Here is a 27,002-nt window from a genome sequence, read left to right as displayed (position 1 = left end):
GGGACAATGGAACAGATGCTAATATACTTCCAAAGTATCTTTGAGGACTTCAGTCTGCCTCAGTTTCTCATCTGTAACCTGATTAAAATAGCACTTTGCTATCTCAGAGCTATTCAGTGACAATATTCAGTGAAGACATTAATCTTAGTCTGGTAGCTGAGTGGGGGGTGTGTCTAAATTGAAAGAATGCAGGCTTTAGAAATAAGCCTTCTAATGAGATGGAGAGACTTGGCAGTAGTGTCTAAAATTGGGTGCTTTACTTCCTGGAATAACTGCTAAACTTCTTGTTACTCTTAAATAGATACATCTCATACTGAAGGGCGGCTTCTATATTAGTACTGAAGGTCATAAAGATTTTGTGTGTTTCTTTGTGAAATGACTTAATTTATGGAGAATCATGTCTTTGGACAATTGCATTGTAATTTGGTAGTTATTTAAGAGGAATTTTTTCCTCTTAAATTTTGGCTCTGCTGTTATTAAAATGCTGATATTAAAGTACATCTTTATTTTAGTTTGAACTATGAAAAATGCTTTTGGTCTAAACTGTGACACACATTCCTGCTTCAGTTTTTTTCTGACACTATTTTTAAATCTGCTGCATTGAAAACAAGGCTAGACCCATGGAGGGTGTGGTTTGTCACTGGAAGTTAAACATAATGGTCTGTAAGCATGCTTTGGCTAAGGAGATCCCTGAAGCCCTGTTGAAGAAAGGTGAGGTGAACCATCACAGAAAATAACATTCTCTATGTCTCCTTAAAAAGAAAGAAAAAGGCCTTAAACAATAAGAAAATTGACCTAGCAAATACAAATTCATTAAGTGATATATTATGACAATTACACTGTTTCTTAACAGAGGGGTATGTGTGAGAGAGCATTTATTGTCTTTGGATTTCAGTAAGGATCAGTAATCTTTGTATTAACTAGCTTGTAATATTGGAAACAGGGAAAACTCACATGGCATGGAAACTAGTTTGTGTCCAGTTAATTTTTTTTTTCATGAGTCTATGTTCTGTGATGATAAACACAAACATTTATTTTGATAAATTGTTTTTTTGTATTACTTGTAGGTAAATGGAGTAGATCTAAAAGCAGCAACCCATGAACAGGCAGCAGCAGCCCTGAAGAACGCAGGCCAAGCAGTAACGATTGTAGCTCAGTACCGTCCAGAAGGTAAGGGTTGCGTTATACATTCAGGTGCACTTCTACAATTTGAAACTCGGAGAAAGATAATCTACAATATCCTCTGACCCCTCTGACCCACCTAACCCCTCTTTTGAGGAGAGGAGAAGCAAATAATGCCATAGATATTGACATGTTCCTGTTAGCATAATTGCAAGTGACCAGATAGGAATATATGCAAGTGTTGGTGCCAGGGCTTGATATGTTTCTTGCTCTGATCATGTTCAGAATTTTGATTTCCTCAGTAAATGTTAACACTGTCATAACATGAAAATTAAGGCAGTAAATGCAGAACGTAGTAGAAATACCATGTTGTTACTTTTGTATTTCACGGCTGTCTTCACCCATTAATATGGTGTTTTTGTTTTCTTTAGTGGGAGGAGGATAAAAGACTAATTCCTTCTCTGTTGTGTTGATTCAGATGACCTAAGGAGACCATCAGGTTTTTCATTCCTCTGTTTCATACTGAGCTGGTATTTCTGTTTATCCAGCAATTTCTTCTGGTCCAGATTAGACTGCAGCTGATGCTGATTAATCATCCTTTTGTGTTCTGCAGAAGCCAAATAATACTACGTCATCACAATACACATACTTGTCCTCTTGTATTTTTACAGCACATTTCAAATGCCTTTGTCTATTTGAGACTTTAAAAAATTCATTAGTCTAAATGTATATGCTTACCTTGAGTCTGTAAACCCATATATTATTGTTTATATAGATATATAAGAAGACATTTTTGATGTCTTATTTTGAACTGTGATGATCAACAGCTTTCTCCAATTTTGCTAAATTGGATGGCCCATCACTAGATCTTCCTTGCATTGACTTGTCTGCTTAAACCTTTCCTTTAACAGTACTGGCAAGTATAACCATCTGTCAGGACTGGACATTGAGTAGGACTGCTGCCTTCATCTGAAATTGTTAGGTAGCTGGTTGCAGCACACTTTTCTTCATTTTTTATTTATTCTTTTCTGTCATGTTGCTTTTATTCTGTCCTCCCCAAGATTTTGAAACACTAGCTTTCACATTCCCCTCCCCCTCCACCCCCATCAACATCATTTATCTCCACTGACCCAGGAACTCTGGCAGTAATAAGGCCAGCTGATTTGTTTGTGTCTGGTTCATGGTCAAATCCCTGTACCCAGGCCATGTTGTTAATGCCTGTATTGTCTTGAGAGGGTGTGCATCCTGTTCGCATGTTGAATCTTGTAGGTTGCTCTGTTCCAGGATTTGTTTTCTAGGAGTGCTCACTCTGAGACTTCCTTTTAGAAAGAATAGTAAGGTCAGCATTGGTTCTGGAATATTTGCTTTGGCTTTGTGTCAGAATTGTCAAATACTTCTGTGGATACATGTTTGGCCTATCCTCTGCTTAGCTCTTCAGTATTGTAACAGGTGGGTCAAATTATTACACCTTCTTGCTCCTTGCGTAGGGATCCCTCACCCTAGTGAAAAATGAAACTTGTGCTTTTATTTGCCCATGAGTTGCCCTTTTGAGGATCTGGCTACTTTTTTTTGTTCAAAGAGGGCATTCTTGGTCACTATTTTTTCTGCCAGGGACATACATTGCGATGTGGCTCCTAGTAGCAGAAGAAATGTTTCTCTGGTAGAATATATCCCAGGACACAAGCACTTTTTTTTTTCCTTGCCAAAAAATGTATCCAGACTTCATGAAAAAGCAGCAGTTTTTCAGTCTTCTCTTTCAGGGATTCAGGCTTTAAAACGGAAAAGAATCCCTTTGTATACTGAAAGTCAGAACTCTCTTTTCCTTTTAGAATAAGAGAACTAAGGATTTTGGATGATTCCTGCTCTTTCTGCATTGGAAATAACAGCTTTCTTCATTACCACTTGTCCAAGTAGATAACTTATTTTCCTGAAACATGTAGTGAGGTACTTGACTGACTGATGGGATTTTGAGTTGTTGCACAGAGATTCGCCCAGACCAACATGCACATACACTGCCTCTTAGAAATTTCTCAACAGCTGTGACTTGTAGACTTCAAACCTAGAGCTGTACTCATTGCTTCATGATTACTGAAGCATTCAGAATAAGACTGTATGCAGTTGAGCTGTATTGAGAATGCTCTTCTCAAAGAATTATAGGGCCCATTTGAGAGGATGCATGTGGGAGATGTTGAATTATCCTAGATTATGGGCAAACATCTGACACATTAATCAAAGAAAGGAATTTCTTTTTTTTAAGATGTTTGGTCTGCATGACTGTCTGTCCGAAATAGTGCTTAAAATCTCCATTTGTAGTGAAGATGTTGGAAGTATGTTAGGGCTTACTCTACCCTTTTGAAGTATGCCATGAAGCAAAAGTGTAACTAGGAGATTGAGATCCATTGTAGTTTGGAGGCAAAGTATGAATTGACACATGGGCAACCTACCTCAGAGAGGTCTAGTTACTAATGTCTGACTTTGGTATCTCTGCTTGCCTTTTTCTTACTCCTTGTAAAAAAAGACTGAATGGAACTCCAGCTGTCAGCTTCTTTCAGGTCTGGTGTGGGGGGTAAATTGGATTAGATACTCACCATTCGTATCTTAGAGATTAGTAAAGAGAGTATTTCCTTAAAGGTTACCGTTTATCAGTCTGAGGTTTGACTTTCCAAATAGAAACTACCATCCATGTGACTGAGTGTACTAGATAACAGTGTATATGTTCTTTGATCATCTTTGTACTTCCTAAATTATAGCTGCGGATGGTCATCTTTTCCCCTCACTTGATTCATTTAAGTTGGGAAATTTTATATATATATATATACATATATGTATATATAATTATCTCCACTTTTTGTTTATGCCATTCAAAAAAAGGTTAACAAGTATTAAAATGAAGAGTTTGTAAAATCATTGTTTGTCATTGGTGTTTCTCAAATCTCTTCAAGAAGATGAAGAGCATCAGTTATAACTGCTTGTATTGCACATGGTTTTTATTTATATTTATAAATCCAGCAGGATTTTGTAAAAGATGCTGACAGCTAGGACAGATCAAGGAGATTCTAGACATCCATCAGGGTTCATTATAACTGGGTAAATAGATTCAGTATGATAGGAGCATTTGGAAGACACTTGGGACCAACTCACTCAACTCCCTGTAATCGTATATGACAGTTTGTATGTTCATAGATGTGGTGGGGAATGGTAATTCATGTTTTTACATCCTACCACATTAGCTCTATCAGAAATTCACCATTTGTATTTCTCCTCAGATTTTTGGGAAAAGAGGATTTTCGCAAGCAGTTCTCTCATAGGAAATACCAAGTAGGCTGTAGAAAAATGAATCTTTGGAAAATCAGGATGTTGTTCTTGTTTTCCTCTTCCTCTGTTTGGAAGCTTTTCCTTATTCCCCCACTTCTACTACAAATTTCCATCTCCTTTCAAGACATCATTCATGAATAAAAAGATATTTTGCTTTACTGTGAGTTCCACCAAAAATGAAGTACCATGACTTGCAGCAGTTTCAAAGAAAGTGATGTTGCTCCAGTACACAAAAGCATTTTGATGATCCATTTTCATTTGTAGAGGTTTCTGAGCCATTTCATTTTCCTGTTGCTCCCTGGCTCTGCAGAGACACCTCAGTGCCACACTGCCATCTCCCTTCTTTAGGTTTTCTACAGTTGTGGGGTGGCAAGGAAAAATTGTGATATTAGTGTGGAAGAATGAGAGGAAGCTGTAGGCAATTTGCATATATATGTCTGTCTCCTGTGAGTGTGGATTCAGAGATGGTCAGAATTACGATCATGCTACATAGCTGGGATACAGGAACGTGACAGCCTCAGTGCTTGAAGAGAATGTAGTGAGGAGAGGAGCAGCAAGGGGGAAGTATAGGACTGTCCAGAGGTCCAGAGCCCTTGGAGGGCTCTCCCCTCACTTCACATTGATGTTTCCATTGTTACATCCATTCAAAGTAAAAGGTCCTGTGAAACATTCATGGGTGTTTTGAGGTTGACATAATAGTGTTACCTCAAATTTCAGAATTTCTGGAAGGTTAGGTTTTGCCATTCTGAAAAGGTACAAGGTGCCAGTAGGCTGCCATAACTGTATTAAAGCTGGAGTACATTTAAGTGTTTAAAAATAAGAAAAATAGCTAAAGAAATACATTAAAAGTATGAAAATATATTTGGATGAAATTAGATAGAAAATAATTTTGTGGATTAAATTTTTTTTGTTTGGTTTGGTTTTTTCTGTAGTTATATTCTGCTAGATCAGAACTGGGCAATTAAGTATATATATAACTTTAACTGCCATTACATACACATTAACTGTAAAGCCTGCTCTTGGAGGGCCTTGAAAAAGCAAGCAAAGTGTATTGGCATCAGCATTCATTGGTCACCTGACCCTTCCCCCAAAACAGGAACAAAATTCAGATACCCTTTCCTGTCATGACAGGGTTAGCAGCAATTTGTTTCCCAAGGATCCGCTTGATGTACAAAAAATAAAATTATCATTTTGACTAGTACAGCAGTCCTTTTTTCATGTGAGTTGTCAGCTGCCTGTTATTTAGAATCTACATTGGTCTTCTTTTTGTAATTCAGCTGATCCTGAAAGACTAGTAAGATGGTTAAGTGATCAGATTAGCTCCATGTTCTTAGGTGATTGGGTGGATCAGTGTAAGATTAGGAGAAGGTGGAGCCAAAACCTCAAGAGAAGATTTTAAGGTATTTTTTGTGAAACCTCTTCTTCTGAACTTACATTGTTCATATAGGTAGTTAATACATATTTTTCTTTCAGCTTTATTAAAGGAAATAAGTGATTCTCCATTGCAAAATGTGTTCAAGATTCATAGTTCAATCAAAACTCCTCATACCTTGTTAGCCAGATTTTTAGGTGGATTTTCATGGGTTTTTTTGTTTGTTTTTGAAGGAATGTAAGCATCTACTGAAAATAAGATCCAAGTATGACAACTTTGTATTTTTCGTTATCTCTTATCTTTAATACAAATGAGTCAAAGAAAAGAAAAAGGAGGGGTGGGTGGAGCTTTGATAGAGCTTACCTTTCAATTACCAGTATTTGGCCAATTTTTCTGTTTGCAACACTTCATCTATGCATTCTTTTCTAGTGGAATTTAAAACAGAATAACTAAGCTCTGGGAAATGGTAGCACTTTCATTTGTATAAGCTAAGATTATTTTTTAAGCATTTGCCTTGAAATATGTGGTAAATCTTCTGTTTGTAAAAGTCCAGCTGGAGTGTAGCAGAAAGCTAATAACACTTTTGCAAAACTTAGTTTTCAGTATTTGTTTTGTATCAAGAGGATGAGCTTCACTTGCTTTCTAGCTGAGAACATGGATTGTCTTAACCAAAGGTGGTTTAGAAGATCAGTACATCTCAATTTCACAAAATGAACAATTCTTAAAAAAATAATTGGAAAAAAAAAGTTTATCCTGTTTTGGGGTACGTGGTCTCTGCGTGGTCAAACTTTTGTTCCTGCTTCTTTTGTACCTGGTTCTACTCATTTGCAAGTAATCCAGATTAGTCAGTTAAAAGTACCTTTAAAATCTGGCCCATGAAGATTAGAAGAAGGGTTGTGCTATATTTAGTCCTGATAGATGCTGTAAGGCGCCTTACACATGTTTTAATCCTTTAAAACCTCACTCCTGCTCTTTAATATAATAAATAAAATTGTTTGTCTTTCTTTAAGAGCAGTTCAACCTTTTACAAGTTGTGAGTACGTGGTAAACCTTCCAACAACATTTTTGGTCAATTCACTTCAGCAGTGACTAGACCTAGTCTCTTTCTGAGTTTTGCAGGCTCTGCCAGAGGTGTTCTTAACTAAATACAAGTGCAATTTTTCTAATCTGTTTTGAAATTCCGTGGCCTAGTCTTTCAAGTGATTAATGAGGTACAAGCTCATTACACTTCAGAGTGCATGAAAGCCACCAGTAGCATGCGGAATGCATTGTGGTTTTTCAGGTCATGTTAATATAAAATGACAAGCATTGAAGCGAAGTAATATCTCCTCAAAAATTATTTATGATGTTTTTATTGTGGTCCATACCTTTTAGTAGGTAACCTCTTTGCTAGTGTTTTTGAATGGTTGTACTAAACATGCTATATTCCACAACCTCCTCTACCAACTGAAAAGTTTACTGTAGTCTGTAATGAGAAAAGATGTGCAAAATATGAATGGTACCTATGAATTTATCAAATATCAGTATAGATAATCAAGGGATGGTAGTAGTACATGACTAGAACTCATAAATACAACTGCAGTCATCTACATGCTGTGGCAGTCCTGCCTTACAAGCTTAGAATTGAAAACAAATGGAAGGTCAATACAAGATCAGTGTGATGGTGGTCATCCTAGTTTACTACCAGGCACTGGGTTCTCAAGTTTGTTTGGAGGCACCACGAAAAGGAAAGTTGGGTATTCTGAGAGTGCAGAAAAGCATATAAATTGATAGTTATAAAAAATTGTCAGCACAAGAATCCTGCTTTGACAGATCCAATGGGTCCTGCTAAAGGAGGGCTTTCCACAGACAGATGGGAAGAGGGAAAGGGGCATACTTTTTTAATTAAAGTGAACTTTTTCAGCTCTTCATGGGTTCAATATATGTAAGAATCTGTGCTTCTCAGTGCTGTGCTGCCATCTGTTCCTTGTACACACATCCATGCATTGCTTTTCCTTCTGTGCTGTTTGCTGAATTTTCCATCCCTTGTTATAGTTTTCTGTTCCTTTGCCCCATTTACTGGAACGTGTGTTCCACACCAAATTAAATTTCATTGTGGCCTCTTTTTTCTCTTCCTCTGCCTGTAAAGACTATTCACCACGTATCTGTGTGTATCACTGTCTTGTTGCCCACCAGATAGATAGTCCAGGAGAGTTTGACTGCTCAGACCCTTTCTCTGAAGTTCTGACTTCTGTAAAAGTAAACATTGATATTGAAAATATTACAGTTTTCTAGGTAAAATCACTTTAGGAGCTCAGGAGCAGAGGAATCTTCCAGGATTTCCTAATCTCCCCCCCACCCCCTTTTTGTTTGCTGCTGTGCAGTACGTGCAGACATGAAATAGAGCAGATTTATTCTAGTTTTGCACCATCTGCTTATCCAGTATAATTTTAAAGTTTAAACTTGAGCCCAGATGTATCCCTTCAATGTTCTTAACAACTGATTATGTGTAAACCTGAGTAGGCTTTGGGATTTTTTTTTGGTGATGGTGGGGTACTGTTGGATAAATGCCAGGAATTGAAGCAGCAGATGCTTGTGCTTCCTGAAGTTCTGTGTTATGATAGCAGGTACTACTCCCTCCCTGCCCCTAAACTTATTGGAAACTTTGAGAAAATTCTAGCCAAGAAGAGATACCATTATTATTATGTTCTTATTTTATTGCATTTCATGTTAGTCTTGCTGCCTGTTACCCTTTATTTGATGTATAGCATCAGCAGCTTTCCTAAAATTCAGAACATTAGAAGAGATCCTGAGTTAAGTCCCATTCACTGCTGTTGCATATGCATCAGGTTTCAGATCCTGGTCAAATTCTGACCTGAAAGGATTGAAGGTTTGGATTGTGTGGTTTTGTTTTGTTTTGTTTTTTAATTTCATTTGGGGAGGTGGGGTGGGGTTGGGCGGTGTTTCTTGTGCCACCATAGTTCTTATTAAAATACTGTTTGACAATCTCAATGTTTTGGTGGCTGTGGAAGTGGGAAGCATATTCATAGATGGAGTTCCTATGACCAGCCTACTCCACTTGGGTTAAAGTCAGTTTTGCTCTTTCATTTAAATAGCTTATGTCCTTTCTGTTTGATTACCCCAATCACATTAGACCAGAGATCAATCATATTCTTTCTCAGCCAAGCTCTTCATTTCCTCTTAACCAAGAAAGCAGAGTGACTTTTTTATCTTGTTCACTGTGACTGTTTCAGCCCCAAATTTCTGGAGTGTTGAAGTGGCAAAATAAAACTTTAAAAAAATGTTTATATTTATATGTGCATTGTATGGCATTGTCACACTTAGCCATGTGGAAGTTTATTGTGCTGTTCACTGTGATTTAGGGGAAAAACTATGATCAATTTTGTCATACACTATATATCTAGTATTATGCATACCCCATAAGAAAGAATGGAACTGTGAAGAAAACAGTTCTCTAGCACTTGGGATAATCTAGTGGTGATAAGCTGAATGGAATAGGTAATTTAAATATACAATGAAATTCTGTAAAAATTGAAAATACTGGGGGATGGGACAGTACTTGAAGGGAAGGTATCGCTTTGTGCTTGCCTAGTTCTCATCCCTAAATACTTGCTTTCTTGTCAGTGTAAGAAACAAGTGTTAAGCTAAGATTGTGGTTTTGGTTTTATCCAGTACTTCTGCTTTTCTGTTATTTTAGCGAAGGGGTTTCTTACAAAGTCATCTATGTCTGGTACACCCATTATATGAAATCTTTCATTAGTGTAAATTTGATGCTACCTCTCTATTTTGTTTGATGGGGGGGGGGGGGGGCGTTTAATAAGTAGTGAGGTATTACTACAGGGATTGATTAAAAACAGAGGTGCACAGGTAGTTTTCTGGTGCTTCTGTAATCAAATAAAATTGCATTTTCTGTGAATTGCATTTGATACACACACATCTTGGATATGAATTTCCAGTCTTGCTACCAGCTGTTGGCTATTGTTGTTCCCCTCTTGTACAGCACATAAGATGGAGCAGCTGTGGACAGTCTTCTGATTCCAATCCTGTGACTACTTTCCTCATTTCATAAACTACCAGAATGGTATCAGTGTTCTTCAGTTTAATAAGAGATTGAAGGTTCTAAAGACAGTTGATATGTAACTCTTCTTAATCGTAGAAATATAACCTCTCTTAGACAGATTAGCAGAGCTCACACTTTGCTTTATAATGCCAAAGTTCAGCCAAGACTAATTAGTCAACAGGGGATGGGTACTGATCCTTTGGGTACCAAACTGGTAACTGCTTTTCTGTTGCTATCAAGGGTCCTGCTGTTGTCTTATTTTGTGTCTCTAGCATTAATTTCAGTACCACTGTATCCAATACCAAGATTTCTTTTTAAAAAACCAAAATCCTGTCTACTTTTTAGCTCCAAATCCAATGATTTTGAGATTTCTATATATCCTCTTCTTTCCACAGCCTTCTGTAAGAGGCATACAACTCAAATTTTTAGTTTGCTGTACATCAAGGGAGCTCACCAGATTCCAACTGCAGAGGGTGTTTAAGCTGTTCCTAAATATGACATCTCTTGGCACCCCTTATTTTTGAACATAGAGTCTTCTCAGTCCCAGCCTATTAGTTTCCTTTTTTGCTTTAGCGGTATGGCAGGAATCTCTATGTAGAAATTATTCTGCTTCTTACTACAGATGTCCCTGTCACTCATTCAGCACTTACTTCCCAGGAGTTCTGATGAGAAAAATTAAATTACTCCAGGAAACTGCAAGACCAGCAACCTGAAGGTGATATATAGGATAAGGTAGAGTTAAGCAATAGTAAGGAATGGTCTCCCCTGTTAACTCCTTTACGTACTACGTGCTCCATAGGAGGAAATCTCATTCTTCCAACAGATGACACATGATACGTTCTTAACAGAAATTTGTACTCTTTTCCAGTAGCTGTTGCAAAGCACTGCAGATAATTTCAGTACTAAACAGGCTGTAGCACAAGAAAATGCTTGGATTATCTGGTCTTTTCCATGCTTGCTTTCCTTTCACACAGGGGGCATAAAAAACCCAAAATCTTCTAGGTCAGAAATCTCAGCTACCATTCTTGTAGTATGTTTGAAGTTTAGAGCTTTAATCTTCCAAAACACCCAAAAAACAGGTGAGAGGCTTAAAAGATAATTTCTCAGGTATAAGTGAGTAAAATGAGGTGACACCCAAGGTCATGCAGTGCTGCAGTAGCACAGCAAGAGTAGACTATTCTCTCTCTGCATCTGGGTCCTTCCCCTAAGGGATATTGCTTTCTAAAAAATGTCATTTTCTCACATTCCTCTTCGGTTACCGTCCTGTCATCATAAATTCTTTTGCTGTTAGTGATAGCATTGGTAGTGGTGGAAGTACTGTTTTTGTTTCTCTTGTCAAACAACCTTATTAGTCTGATTTAGTGCTGGTAAATTATTTGATCTGGGCTTTATTGGTAAAAAGGCACTTGATCCTGTTTTAAAAACTAAGATGCTGTCTTAAAAACTACTAGCTGTTGGTTTTAAAGGACAGAAGTCAGGGTTATTTAAGAGACTGTTCATATTGTCATAATCTGGATAGATTATGCTACTGCTAGAGCATCAGACTTACAGTAACCTTGATAAATGAAGTGATACACCAGAAACTGGTTCACAGAATATTATTCTGTAATTTAGTATTTTTGTCTTCTCTGGTTAGTCTGTAAGCCTTGGCGCTCAATGTCTGAGCGTGTGGGGAGAGAGCGCTACGGAATGTAGTATGATACATCGTCCATAGTATTTAGACGAGTGTTGAAGGAACCTTAGTTTAGAGATTTTCTCAATATTTTTGCATTTTAGAGCCCCCACTATCAGTCTTGCATTTCCTGAGTAAATTTGATGCCTGCAGGGATTAAGGGTGCAGCTAGGAAGAGCAACACATTACCCAGTTCAGCAGCTGCTTGCTGCACACACCCTGGCTCTCCCAGTGTTGACTTGTTATAATCTGGCATCACGTGGTCTCCTGGTGAAGGTGGTGGCTGCAGAACGTTTCCTGTAGCTAGGAAGGTTTTACAAGTGGATCTGTTGATGCTGAAGTCCAAAGTATTCAACTGAAGGAAAAACTTACTTGTTTTGAGTTCATATTTTATGCTGACAGCATGTAAGTACCTCTCTTCAGGAAATGCTTGTCCTGAAGAAGCTATTACTATTTTACTGCCTGCCTTTGTAGCTAAAATCAAATGCATTTAGCTTAGTTTTATTAGTACACAGTGCTGCTTAAGAACACAATCCGTTTTTCCAGGATTAACATTGTACATAATTCTATAGAGGGAGTTTGAATCTCTAATGCTGTTTACAAGTGGATCGAGATTCATGCCAGAATTCTGGATTTTTTTTCCTTCCTGAGCTCCCATGGGAACGCTGTCTTACTCAGAAGATGTTTTGCATATTTCCCACCTTGTAGTGCTGAATTCTTTAATCTAATTTAAGTCCAGTAATTTTAAAGTACAGACACTTTTCATTCCCCTTTCTTAACATTTTAAATTTAAAATATGTAGTTCTTGATTATAAACTTGTGTATTTCACATGTATGCTCTGAAGTTTTCTTTTTATCATGGATTAAAATTCATCTGTATCATTCTTTTTATTACTATAGAAATGATCATTATTAGTAGAAATGTTGGTCTTAATTAGAAAAAAATAGTTACTGTGAACTATAGATTAAAACCACAAAATTGTAAAGTATTATTTGCTTGTTTATTTGCTTTGTCTAATCACAATTATTTCACATTTTATTTCAGTGAATATTGATAAATGTAAAACTTATCATAGCTTTTAATTACAAAACACAGTGCTTAATAAAAATGTTGGGGTTGTTTTTCTTATATTGAAAAAGCTGCAACAAATGCTTATTCTTGGAGATTTTCAGTGTTTTTGTAACTTAATTGCTGAAGTTCAGGGGAAATTAATTGCAATGCCTCCCTTTCTTACAGAATACAGTCGTTTTGAAGCTAAAATACATGATTTACGGGAACAGATGATGAACAGTAGCATTAGTTCAGGATCAGGATCTTTGCGAACCAGCCAGAAGAGATCCCTATATGTCAGGTAATTATATTTTTCACGGTATTGGTAGCGTGTTTTTCTGCTTTTTTGTAGACTTAGTATTTCTGTATTTGCATTTTGACACAATTATTTACTCATTATTGAACTTAACAAATTGATATTTATATGCAAAATATATTAAAAATAAAGCTTAATTTATATCAATTAATGTAATATAGCGGAAGAAGAAGTAATAGCACTGAGAACCCTATATGAACTTTGGAGAGGTGCTATTACTTGCTTTTTGGCCTCTCAGAGTGATTCTAATCTTTCAGCAAAACATATATTTATTCTTTAAGTCAGTGTATGTGAAGTCTTAACAACTTCCTTAATTCAGTTTGTGTTTTTGTGACAGTAGTCTTCATATTCTCCCTTGTTCAGTTCTTGAGTTCAAATTTATAATCTCCCTTTACTTAAGCTTTGACAGATTTCTGTCTTACTTCCTTCAGCTTACTTTAGTTGTATTCTCAGCTTGTATTAAGAAGTCTTACTTTTATATCCAATAGCATTTTGTTATAGAATATTTTCCATGGTGACCAAGAGAGCAAATGCATCAAAGCAAATGAACTGGATATTCGTCATTAATTTATTCATATAGAATTAAATATAAAGGAGGCTAAAAGGAAGTGGAAATATAAAAGAGCATGAAGCAGTTAAGAAAATAGGTCATTTCACTGCAAAATTGTGGCAAGGTGCAACTCTTTAATGTGTCAACTAACTCCTACATCAGTTATCATATACTGATAAAGCATAATGTTTCAAGTGTGGAATGTGGGTAAGAAGATTGCATTTTTAAAAATAAATTGATTTTTGAGTTCCCCAAACGAGCTCATCTCTGGATTGAATAAGAGTCAGCAGTAGCCTCTTGGCAGGGGCCAGAACATTTTAGTAGAGCACGTAAGACTTCAGTTGTGCTGGTGCTTGGGTTAAACTTGGTTTAAAATATTGTAGGACCTCACTGCCTTACTTGTTAAAATCCTAGGCTCAGGTGCTATTGACTTTTCCCATCCAAAGCAGGTACTGTTTTGTTCATGGTGCTGTATCTCTTGAGCGATGGGAAAGGAAGCAAGTCTTACACAAGGCAGTTACCTGGGTTAATTGCATCTGTGCTCAGGAAAGTCTCAGTCCTTTGCAACCTACTTTGTAAGGCTTTGAAACAAGTGTAGCAAATTACTCAGTCAGGGCTTCTGTTTAGATTGAGTATAACACATAGCCCTTATGTTTTGACCTGTTATTTTAGTAGCTTTATCTGGATTCTGTTTTTGCAGAGCTGCTATTGTTCTTTTTTTTTTTTTTTGGTCTTTGCCTTAAATATTTTTGGGGGTCAAAATTTAAATCTCTACGGATAAATGCCTTAAATACTAAGGATAAGTGCTTGATACCACAGTTATCCATGTCTTAGAATTTCCACAGGTAGGTGTACATATGGATATTGTGGTGAGATCTTCCCTTCCATAATCCCAAGATTTATCGCTTTAGCCCTCATCATATAACTAAGCCTAAACAATTCTAAATGCTTTTATTTTGCTTGGTTAGCTATAGCCAGATTAAGCTCTAAACCGCTTATGCTCACGTTCACACATCAGTCTGGTATTTTAAGCCACTGACAAGCATTTTGTGTTTATGTAGCTTTTATTCCACTGATGGAAGTTGTTATCGCTAAATGATGGAGGTTGAGCTTTTGACTTTGTCAGCTGCTGCAGGAAATGCAGCCTTCTCCAGGTTGTTGGCAGAAGCCTCGTGGAGACTGGTGATTCCCTTTCCAAGAAAGGTTTTTTGAGACTTGGTAATCAGCTTTGTTATAAGTCGGAACAAAAATCTAAAATGCAAAAATTCCTCAGGAAAAGAAAACTTTTCCACCCACATCTCTTAACAGAGGGTGCTGCTAGGGCTTTTGAGATCTGCTCTTGTCATCACACCAAAAGATGCCAAAGACTGGTAGGCAGCTTGGTATACACAGGATGGGTTCACATCTGCTCTGTCTGGTTTCTGATGTAATTTTGACCTTGCTGAAGTAAGTTTTGTGAGTCTCTTCACATATTGGTAGAGAGTGACAGAACATGTTAGTTATCCAGCTTATTCCTTATTATAAGTCACTCTGCTATGATCATTCTGTGCTTTTAATTGTACCAATTCAAAGCCAGTTTTAGTAACTGAAGCTGTCTTTTTTTCCCTGTAATATTTGGTTTTGGATATGCCTTAAAGGATTCGTTATATAACATAATGCTGAATTGAATGGTAAATCCAACAGTAAAATGTTTGTAGGCATTCGACCACAATTGTAGAAAACTTATCAAATAAAAATACTCTAAAAATAATCTCTAGTGATTTCTCAAAATCATGGTAACAAAATAGCAAATAAAATCAGATACATCATTGTATCCCTGTAACTGAAACTTGATATCTTTATGAATAGTCTGCCTGTAAACAGCATTTTGGGAGTGTTACGTAGTATTAAGGAAAAGACAATTGTGTTTGCTTGAAAATACAATTTGAAGTAAAATGGCAGATTTTTCTTCTTGATTGTATGTATATCAATATATGGTGAATAGCAATATAACAAACAGTCCTTGGAGGGCAATACAAATATAGCAATTCAGCAGCAGCTAACTCTTCATTTGCACATCTAATTCTCTCTCCCCCCGACTAATTAAGATGTACTGATTAAATGGGCTTATTTTTGCTTTATATATCTTTTGATCTTTATTATAAGAGGAGAGAGATTCTCTCATATAATGTTTCTGGTTTTGCATCTGAACTATATCTATACGCTCTCCTCCTTCATCTGCAGATTCAAAAAGCCCATGTGAAAAGGTGAGATACCTTCATGGTATCAAGTTTGTATGTTAATATGTTGACAGGGAGTAAATTTGTTCCATGTTTTATCTCATATTGTATGCCAAATCTTAGTCTGCAATGCGCATAGAATTAAAAATTGAAAATTACTTTTACCTCTGCATTTTTCTGACCAGCATGATACATTTCAAATACAAACAATGGTGCCAATTTCTGCTTGAATTGGAACAGAAAAAGGTTACATCTCCAAGTGGAAGAAGCTTTACAGTTTTGAAATCATTAGGAAATTTTGACTAAATCCATTGAAAAATAAGATCTGGCATTAGCACCAGGCCTGAAAAGTGTACTTGCCTGCAGGAGGAGTTTAATTGGCCATCCTTATGCTATTCTGATAGTTCAAACATCTAGTTTCAAACAGCTTTACCAAAAACTCAGGGAGAAAAAGAGAACCTCTTTTATAAGCTGATCTTAATTCATTCTGAAGTGGTAAGATTAAGTCATGTTTCATGAAATAAGACATGGCGATGCTTTTGCTGCAGGAATTCCTGATTGCTTTGTTCAGCAAGAATACCCTAAAAGAAAAAATGCTTCAGTAAAACTTGATCAACAGCCTATGATATTGAAACTGGTGAGTGTGGCCAGGTAAAAAGACATTCTGGAAAATTTGGCACCATTAACACAGCCATTATATTTTTGGCTTTGAAGCATAAACACTCATGAAACGTGCAACTTAACTTCAGTTTCTGTAGACTTGTAAATGAAGGAACCAAATTATCTTCTTAGTGCTGTTTAGTTTCTGAGTAATAAAAGGTGAAATAAAAGGGAGGACTTGGTACTTTCTCTGTAAAATAATTTTTAGGACTTTTCATTTAAATTTAATTAGAACTTTAGAGTAAATATCATGGGACTGCTTTCAAAGCAGTAGTTGATCAGGAATATCAAATTTACTTTTAAGTAAGTTTGTGTTTATAACTTAAACTAAATAAATGTATACATGGTATTGTTAGTCTGTAATAAAAGTCTACATACAGGGAGTGAATAAAAGAGGTATTTTTTATATACCAGTCTGTAGATAAATGTGTCATCTTGGCTGTGATGTGAGTCCTCATTTGATGACTTGCCAGGCATACAGGAAAAGCCATGCTAATCAGTTGGAATCAAAAGAGATTTTTGTTAATTGTCTTTGCTTTTTGGCTCATTTATTTGATCATTACCAGTTCCTGGTGTTCCTATAAATTTTAGCTGCATAGTTTTGTCACTACTCTGTGACACCCTAATTCGTCTTATTATAAAATGTTCTTTATTAGCTTTGACTTTTTTCCCCAATAAAATTATTTTTCCTGAAGTGACTTCACCAGAGGAAAAGTATTTGATGAAACTGCCTTTCATTGTACAAAAACTGTTCTGTGTAACCATTTATCTAGTTTGAAGAGCGTGTGTTGGTAATATAGGTTTTTATCCATTTGTGGTTCCATTTCACTCTTGTGTATTTTTTTTCTCATGCAGTCAACACACGTGTCAATGCTGTTAGGCCCAGCTCACTGTTCATATAAGTTTATATTCAAACTAAAACTTAGAAGTTAAAAGTAGTGCTGGTAGAAATCATTGCTTGAATGCTAACAAGAATTCTCAGGAAATAAATTTCATGATGCATTTAATTCAGTGAAAATGTATACAACTTGAATCTGCATTAAAAGTACATAACAGATTATGTGCAATTTAGTTTGAGATATGGAATGATATTTGTCCAGAGTGCTTCTTGAACAAATGTGCAAAATAAATCTGGAGGAATAACTACTAGGTGTATAACTTTCATGCCTGCAGTATTTGGGCTATTTCAAAGAAAATAAGCGTTCTGATTTTTTGAAAAGAATCAGGATATCTCAAGTATGTTACGGAATTAAACTGAAAGATCTTATAGTGGAGGTTGCACTACTGAAGGAAGGTGGTATTGCAACCTCCAAGTTCTTTCAAAATTGAAATCCTAAATTTTATTATAAATTCAACAAATTAAAAGTATTGCATATTTAAATATAGGGCTTTGTGTATCATGAGAGTAAATATTTCTAAGCCATTTTGAAATTTCTGTTCCTGTTTTAGACATTTTAGAAAATATTCCGTAAAACCTTTACCCCTTTATGAAAAGTTTTTGATACTTTTTATGGCCCAAGAAAGGCATGGTGACTCAACTCCGATTTTGCAGTAGATCTTATGCTAAAGATGAATTGATCTGACAGAAAATTTTTAATTTTTTCCCTGTAAGCAATTTGTCCTTGGTTATGAAAAAATACAGTTCGAACCCAAAGAAATACACTCAGTGCTTTAGAAGGGCAAAACTCACAAAGCTCAAATACATTTTGGAGCAAACAGTTATGACTTATAGGTACTTAGATGGGTTAAAAATTCTGAAACATTGAAAATCTAGCAGAAAAAGGTACATAAGACTAGTGTTTGGGGTGAAGAAACTGAATTTGGACAAGGAGAAGGATACCATTTTAAAACATCACATTGTAATCTATTGATGCTACTTGGTGATGGACTTGGTATCAAGTCTCTAAATCAAGATAGGGTATCATTTAGAAAGTGCATCACTGACAAATGTATGAGCTTGCAGATGAAATAAAGTTGAGGATTTTTTGGCCTGTGTCATACAGGCACTTCTCACTTTACATAGGTGAGGTTCATACACCTTTTTCAAATATAAAATGAGAGTCCTTTATAGGGCATAATCTTAGGAGTATCTCTTACAGTTTGGTAAGAGTCTCCCGTCATCATTCATTTCCACATCCTCACTAAACCCTCAGTTGTGCTGGGAGAAACATACTGCAGGTCTCTTCAGTTCCTCAGGGAACTGATCCAGATATACAGTGATCCAACAGGGAGAAGAGAAATTAATGTTAACCCAGATCAGTTCCACAGTACGGTGCACCATGTGCCTTTCCAGACAATGGTGCTTTCGTAAGCAAGAAGGGAGAAAGGAGTCTGTACAAAGCAGGCATGAATGTGGGTATGGATAATAGGGGACTTGCATAAACCAACCCTGCTGGCAGAGGGAATGTTAATAAAACTGTAGGCACGCAGCTGGTGTTCAGGTATTGCTAGTGCCTATTATTTGAAAACAGGCTTACCTTGGAAAAAAGGATGAGACTCTCTTGAAATGGTTGGGAATTTTCCAAAAGAATGCACATAAGGTTCTTTGCCTTTGGGTACTACAGTAGCAAAGTTGTGTTCAGATCATATTTCTAAGTAGTTTTTTCTTTTTTTTTTCTTTCTTTTTTTTTTTTTTACCCCTGCAACCCTGTGAGAAGGATACTGACTTTTATTTTAAAGACAGACAGTAATTTTTTATTTACTAAAATAATACCAATTTATAACTTGGTATAAAACAATGTACATTACAGATCTTTTGACAGTGCTGTATGCTTCAAATACTTGCTTGCCCTTTTTGTCCTAGGCTGACATGTAACTTGCTCTGTGCAAAGTACTTATTAAATTGTAGGATCTTCTGTGGACCTTTCATAAAGCGCTAGAGTTTTGCTCTGGATGGTGTTTGTTCTCATTCATTAAAACTTACAAGTGTGTGTGGATACTATACTACATGTTCTCTGTGTGTATGTGTATGTGTATGAGAGAGTACATTCAGTGTTCTTGTTTTAAGCACCTGTCGGAATGATGCAATCGCTTATGAACAACACAGCTTGCTTCATATTTTCTGCTATTCATACTCCCCTGTTTTTTTTCTTGCTTTTTCAATGTTTAATTTTTTCTTTTTAATGTAGAGCTCTCTTTGATTATGACAAGACTAAAGATAGCGGCCTACCAAGTCAAGGATTGAACTTCAAATTTGGCGATATTCTTCATGTCATTAATGCTTCTGATGATGAATGGTGGCAAGCACGGCAGGTAACTCCAGATGGAGAAAGTGATGAAATTGGAGTTATCCCAAGCAAACGCAGGTATGTCTTATTTTATTGAATTTGAGATGTTAGCTATTAAACATCTGATATGATTAATACATACATTGCATATGCTTTGGTCTTTGTTGTTAATTCTGTACCACATGAGGCACTTGTTTGGCTTTTTTAAAAAAAGCCATCTGTAGTGGGATTCTGACTAACTCAATGAGAAGTTTTTTTAAAATCCTATTTAGCCTTAGGAGTTGTGTGCTGAATTCGATAAAGATGGTCCAAGTCCATTTCTCTGTTCTCACTGTAAGCAAGTTACGGGTTTAACGAGATTACATGTGGGTGTAATAACATTACACCATTTATGTATGAAAAGGTGCAAAGTGAATTTCACTTGTATCATGACACTATTGTGAATTCTTTCTACCCAGCACCTGGAAAACTGGCAAATGTCTCTTTGGTGGCCGCAGTAAATGGGGAGAAGGTGTTCGCTGGCATACTAGAGACCCAAATAAGAGATTAGGTGCTCTGAATCTTAGTATCTACTGTTGACTCATAATTGAGGCTGTTCATTTACTATGTCTTGTTTTCTGTTTGCACCCTCTGGATTTATTGAACGTATATAATCATAAAATACTCCAATACCCTCACAGCTCATCACTTGAGAAATAATACCCTACTTTTCCAATACAGTTTGGCATTAGCAGGCTTTCATTTTTTTCAAGGTGTTGTCAGCAATAAAAATCTATACTATAAAAGGTACACCTATACGCTTACATTGTAACAAGTAGTAACTTGAAGTTCTCGAATTTTGCTGATTTACCATTTTTGTGTATGTTTTTGTGGTAGAGTTGAGAAAAAAGAACGAGCCCGCTTAAAGACAGTGAAATTCAATTCCAAAACAAGAGGAGATAAAGGGGTGAGTTAATGAAGTGCTAATTACACCTGGCATTGTGGATAGTAACATTTTTCAGTGGTTTATATTTGCAGACTCAGTTTCAGATTTTAGTGAAAAGATTAAATTCTGTCTAATAGAAATAAAGTAATTCCAAGCACCAAAGCAAACTTAAAATGTCGAAACACTGCAAATTGTTTAAATAATTAGCTTAGAAATATATATTATCATTAATACTGTAGTATAATAGGAGTTGTAGATACTAATCAGGTATTGAATAGTGCCATTTCTAACAGCTCTGCAACTGCTGTTTATAAAGCAGTTTAACCCTTTAGTATGGATTGTACTCCTGGACTCCCTTTTTTGGGGAAGGGGCTTACTACCAATTTTCAGAAAAAGGAAAATGTTTCTTTCTTTAAGGTTTTTTTAAATGCATCTAGAAAACAAGGAAGTAAAGCTCAGCAGGGTCCCTATGATGAAATGAGGTTTTATGATGTACACAGTTACGTAGACAGCATAAAGTAACTTTTGTTACAATTATAGATATAGGACCTTTAAAGAATTTCATGCAAGGGCATAGGCCAACAAAAAGTCAAGGCTAGCACTATTGCTGACCAGAATCAGTCTCCATCTCACAGCTGGTTTTATTCTCACTTCCACTCTCTACTGGTGGAAATACTGATGTGGTTGTGCTCAAATCCTATGAAATAGCCGATGTAGGTGAAAAATAACCCAATCCAAAAGACACCTTGGTTTATTTTTAGGCAGCCCCTTGGTGCAGTTCACTGCATGATATGCAATCCCTGTCCCAGTACACATGATGGGAATGAGTGGTGAGAAAGCAGTTGTAGCTACTTAAGTAGTAATAGGCATGTTTGTAGGCAAAATTATAGCAATTTCATAATGGTACAGCAGCTAATTTTTTTTTTTTTTTTTTTTTGAGGATGAGGCTTGTTTGCAATGTTTTGGTCATTTTGAAATTTTGGAAACAGTTTCACAACCTTACTATTTCTACTGATAGTATATAACTAGTAATTTCAAGACTTAGGTATATGCATTTTAGATGTAAGAGCCTTCTAAAGTAATAATATATTGTCATTTTTAAAAACCTGAAACATGCTTTAAGCTCCTGAAGAAGCTATTCCTTAAACAGTGATTATTTTTTTAATAACACTAATGTTGTAACATTAGTTAGTCGTTACTGTAAAACTCAAAAGATTTCTTTTAGTCATTTATTTCAGTTACAATGTATTCGTAACTTCAAAATTTGCATATAAAATATTAAAGCTTTAATACTTTATCCTGATAGTGTAGGACTTTATACTTTAAAGACTGTCAAATCCACATGTACATCCCTCTGCTGCATGGGAAAGGTTTTAGTTTAGTTTATTAAAGAGGAGAATGTTACGGGTTTTTTTCTATAAGTGTTTAAAAGGAAATCAACATCTCTATTTTCTGACGAGCAATTATGGTACTGTCTTGAGGTTTCATTGGATTATTTGCAGGTTTTTTTCTGTTTTGGTGCATTCGTATTTTGGTATTGGAATAAAATATTATCAACCGATGTGGTAATTTTTAACCTGGTCAATTTCATAATATGAGCTCACTTTTTAGAAGTCACATAAAATGGCTTAAATACTTTAGATTATTTTAATTACATTAAGTAATTTTTCAGATGTTACCATGTTCTTTGAAAGATAATTGCATGGTTTTGTAGTTTGTCTACCAATAAACTGCAAACAGTTAACTTAATTAACGATGTATTTGAGGTAGCATTTTGACAATAGCAGAGTTAGTGTACAGTCACTGTGTACTAGCATAGCACCAAAGATATGCATGGAATACTGAGTGGAAAAGCAACTACGCTTGCCATTGACATAGAACTGCAGTTCTTTTTCTTTAGTAACATTTCATTTTGCAAACATGCTTACACTGTTCACAATCTTTTGCTTCAGCTGTAAATGTTTTAACATTATGGTTTCTCCTTAAATTATTCTTCCTGTATTTGTCACGATGATATTTTTCCCAGTAAGTTGTCTGCACCATACATGTCCTCACGGACTGCGCCTTACTGTGTCCGTATATGGTGATACTCCACGGACAGGATGAAATATCAACTTTGTGCAATTCTTCAAAATTTCTACATTACAACCTTAAAGAATAACCCTAGTGATGGCAAACATTAAAATCCATGTTCCTTTCATTTTAAGGGAAGTTAAGCAATCTGGAGCAGAAATGGTTACATTTTTTTTTCTTGTTTGTTCCTTTCGTATACACATTTGTCTCGCTTTCTGTGCTGCTTCTGTTTTAATATATTCTTGCTTATGATGCCTGTTTATGATTTGCAGTGGGCTTATGAAAAATTTAATACAATTACTATGCATTTTCAACTAATAAGCAATTCTCTCTAGCTTTTTATAATCATGGTATCTTTTAAAAATAATCTTTTGGCTAATCTTTTATGCAAAATCGGTATAATATTACTTTTATTTCCCCCCCCTTTTTTTTTGGCAATGGAACTGACTCTGACCATTATACATGCAGTATATAAAAATTAATATTAGTTCATTAAGATTTACTGTACAGAAAGTTAAAATAATTATTGATATGAAATATTTCAAAACTAAAATGAAGAACCCAATTATGTTTTATGAAGTACAATAAACCAGCCACTCCTTTTATTTTAACTATACAAATTGCAGAGTCTCACCACCTCAGTTAAGCTGCACCATTTTAGCTTTGTTACATTTATTTCCCCTATTCTTTTGCCCAAACTGAGGGACTTGTTTGAATGGAAAAATTATATACATGCAAGACTTCTTGGAAATTCATGTTACAGTATTTTTCATTATAGTCAGCAGAGATCTCCTGTGGGCATATTTCTTTGTTGCCCTTGTTCTGTAGATTACATTAACCTTTCTGGTTATGAGAAATCAATTGCAATGACTTGTTGACTTCAAATGAGGAGGGTCAGGAGGACCATAAGCTAAAACCTTGCCCATGCCAACTATGGTTCCTGCAAGCATATGATTGGCTCAAAACCAGTTCTTTTGTCCATGTGTCAGGTTGGTTATTAACCAATTCTTACAGTGGAATGACCATTTTACTCAAGCACAGATGCCAGCCAATTAAAGGCTTTATGGTTTTCCTACTTAACACGGTATTGCTATTTCCAGAGCTCAGTGTCACTGACTGTATTCCCATGGTACCATGAGCCTCTTTAACACCTGGTAATTTTAAGTAAATTTTTTTTAAACAATGGTAATGAAAATATCACTGGATGTTTCAGTATCTGATATTGCCAAGCAAGTCTGTATTAAAACAGATGGCCAGAAGGATTGTTAATACTGTAGCAGGATGCAGCTTTTGTGTTGCACTATAGGCATTCTCTTTAGGAAGGCCAAATGCTAGTTTTGTAATTGTACCAAAGAAGGTGGCGCACCATTTGAAAAAACTTTGTCCTATTTGACCCCTAGTTGTTACTGTATTTCATTCCATACTTAATGCTGGTAGAAGAGATAATATATCTTTTTGCAACTGTATTGCATATAGTAGAGGAAGGTGAGCTCACACTAGCTGAAGACAGACAATTACTTGCAGGTTAACATGCTCCAAATTTTAGAAATAGCTGTTAGTAGAGTCTTTAATGTATGAATTGAAAATATTTTGGGGTTTTTTTTTTTAAAGTATCTTTTAAAAAATGGATCTGTGGAACTTTTATTACTTTCTGCTGCACATGGGCTCTGCTTGGCTTAGAAATAAACAGTCCCCCTGCAGCATAGGGTCTCAGAATGAAGTTGGGCATTTTCTTACTTTTGCCATCCTTCCGGTAATAGAGTTTCTGCAAGCCAAATGACAAAAACATGGCAAATTTCATGTTTTGGCAAAACTGGTCAGATGATTCACTTATGCCTAAAGATGAAAAGAAATTTCAGCTGGCTTCAAGTTAGCTGTATTAGTTCTAGTTCTGGGCATAATCGCAGTAAAAATGTTGCTGATTTATTTATACATTGACTTTCTTTATTGACCTAGAATAATAAATTAAAGGCACTGTAGTCACATAATGTCTTCAACAGAAGACGGGGCAGATATTATTAAATTCTGCGTTTATTATACCTGTAGACATACCTCTATATGAATGAAAATACATTGATGCTCTCCATTGTTTAGAAGGAGCACAATAATAGTTTATGTATATGTCCATATAGGTAACTCTAGAAATTTTTGTAGCAGCTGAGATGCAGAAATTCTTCAGCAGCACAAGCAGTTAATGTCAAAAGTTGCTGAACGTGATCCTTGCACATACAGGGTTTTTCACGTGTTAATTCTCTATAAATGCACCCTTGAAAAAAAATTGGCACAATAAACAAATGAAATGAGTTTGTATCTTTTGAAAGTGAATCATGGTATTGGGATGCACACTTACATAGAGCCTAGTCATTTCTTTCAGTGAACTTGCAATGAATTGCAATTGTGAAAGATTGAAACAAATACAGGCTGTTTTGTTTTTTTTTTTTAATTGTTTGGATATTTTAGCTAGAAACATTTCTTTTTTTCCTTTTTTTCCTATTTCACTGTTACTTAGTTTTATCATAAGCATTTGATACAATGATAGCTTTTAACTTCCATTTTTCTTTATTGTATGATAAGTTATTTTGCAGTTGTCACCAAAGTATTTACAGTTTTGCCTTTGCAAATGGGTAACACTGGCAAATACTTCTGGTGTGCTGTTACAATGTCAGCTGTTTGCAAAAGCATGTGTAAAGTCTCAGCATTTTTTAAAAATACTGTAACCCCTATATTAGTTAATATCAGTGATTTAATTGACTTTGAGTTCATTATGGTTTGGCCGTCTTATAGCAGCCTAGTTTTTCCCATCTTTTTACACTCCCAGCAAGCCTAAATTTGTGAAATACAGGTCAGGCCATGCAGGATGAATCAGCCTGCCAGTTCTCTCAGTAGTAAGCATGTGAAACACGGAGGGTGTGAGCAAAGCCATAATCCCAATCTCTATTTTTAATGAGCTGAGAAGATAGTGTTAAACTGAAATACGCACTGCATAACGTGGTTATAGGAGTCAGCTTCCGCAAAGCTGCTGGTCTGGGCCTTTGTTCACACAGACATTAGACATCCTTTGTTTTGCCCCTCCTTCTCTTCTTCAGCAGTCATTCAATGACAAGCGTAAAAAGAACCTCTTTTCCCGAAAATTTCCCTTCTACAAGAACAAGGACCAGAGTGAGCAGGAAACCAGTGATATTGACCGTAAGTATGTGGCATTCGACGGAGAGCAAAGCACATGTAGAAGGGCCTGCTAGATTGCAGTAGGGTGTTACCATGGAGACAGTTTCATGAGCTGCAACAGGCTAACGAGCTTGAGGTGCCAATGACAAACTAATCTACAAAATCAATAAAACCATTTGTTTGCAGTTAAAGTAAAATTTAATCCAAGAGTATCCCAGTTGGGAATAGACTGGGTAATACTGCCGAGTAACAGCGTGTACGTAACTGGAGGAGGTAACAGCCTTCCAGCGCTGTCAGTGGTGGTTCCTCATTTCTGACTTGGAGGAGAGGGCACAGCAGCAAAGAAATTATAATGGAGCTTACCAGCTTCTCGAATCAGTCCCTTTAGACTGGTTTCTTCAAAGTGACTAATTCTAATTCGGTTTTCCTAATGAAGAGAGGTTACTTTGATTTTCATCGTTGTTGCCAGCACTAAAAAAAAAGTGTCTTCTCAAAAAGCAATTGCGTAAGTTTGCTAATTCAGACCAGGTCCACTGCAAACTGTGTTCCCTGCCATTTGCATCACTGATTACACTTCATGTGCCAGTCAGGTCAAATCCTATAGACTTATCTTCCCCTGTGATGTTCTGGGAACTGTCTCCTGTCGTAGCGCCAATTTTATATATTACTGACAATTATTTTCTTTGTGATTGTCTTTTTATTGCTTGCCCTCTGGGGACTACTCTGCAGGAGGTCCCTGACGACATGGGATCAAAAGGCCTGAGTAAGTGATCAAAATACTCCCAAGTTATTTTAACCTCCATCTGAAAAATTACTACTATTTTTTTTTTTTCTAACAGATCTCTTTGAGACTGGTGCTCTACTGGCATAAGGAGGTTGACTCTAAAAGTGTTTCATAAGCTTTTTCTATTTTGTAATGTTCTGGGGGTTTTTGCTTTCAGGAACAAGTTACTTTCATGTGACTATCACATTAGGTTTTTTTGTTGTTCAGAAGCTTACCAGTGCTTACTTGTTTGTCCTTAATAGTACTGTGTTTTTAAATTTGGTGATTATTTTTTTTTAATGTCACTATTACCTTGTCTTTGTGGGTTTATGTATTTAAAAATAACCTATGGCTTTTACAGTAATAGTACAACCATTGTCGTAATACTTCAACTAGTTAGTTTTCAGTCCTCTCTCTAGGTGACTGACATTTACAGCTATTTAAACAAAAAACTTTGCTTAACAAATGCCATGGAAGTTTTTCTGTCTGACTTACTTGAACTCTTATGATGC

The 27,002-nt window shown here is 36.0% G+C and overlaps 1 protein-coding gene across 1 annotated transcript in view; it reads left to right on the top strand.

Moving 5' to 3' along the window:
- Nucleotides 1-27,002, top strand: part of DLG1 (discs, large homolog 1 (Drosophila)) — a 175,067-nt gene that overhangs the window by 131,379 nt on the left and 16,686 nt on the right. The window contains exons 14-18 of the mRNA XM_010568436.1: nucleotides 1,068-1,170; nucleotides 12,779-12,893; nucleotides 19,466-19,642; nucleotides 20,441-20,510; nucleotides 25,649-25,748. Coding sequence (XP_010566738.1) covers nucleotides 1,068-1,170; nucleotides 12,779-12,893; nucleotides 19,466-19,642; nucleotides 20,441-20,510; nucleotides 25,649-25,748 — 565 coding nt within the window. The remainder of the gene's footprint in view (nucleotides 1-1,067; nucleotides 1,171-12,778; nucleotides 12,894-19,465; nucleotides 19,643-20,440; nucleotides 20,511-25,648; nucleotides 25,749-27,002) is intronic.

This window comes from Haliaeetus leucocephalus, unplaced genomic scaffold (genome assembly GCF_000737465.1).
Source record: "Haliaeetus leucocephalus isolate CR32 unplaced genomic scaffold, Haliaeetus_leucocephalus-4.0 Scaffold240, whole genome shotgun sequence".
Lineage (NCBI taxonomy): Eukaryota > Metazoa > Chordata > Aves > Accipitriformes > Accipitridae > Haliaeetus > Haliaeetus leucocephalus.
The sequence above is the reverse complement of the archived record's forward strand: the minus strand, read 5'-3'. Positions and strand labels throughout refer to the sequence as shown.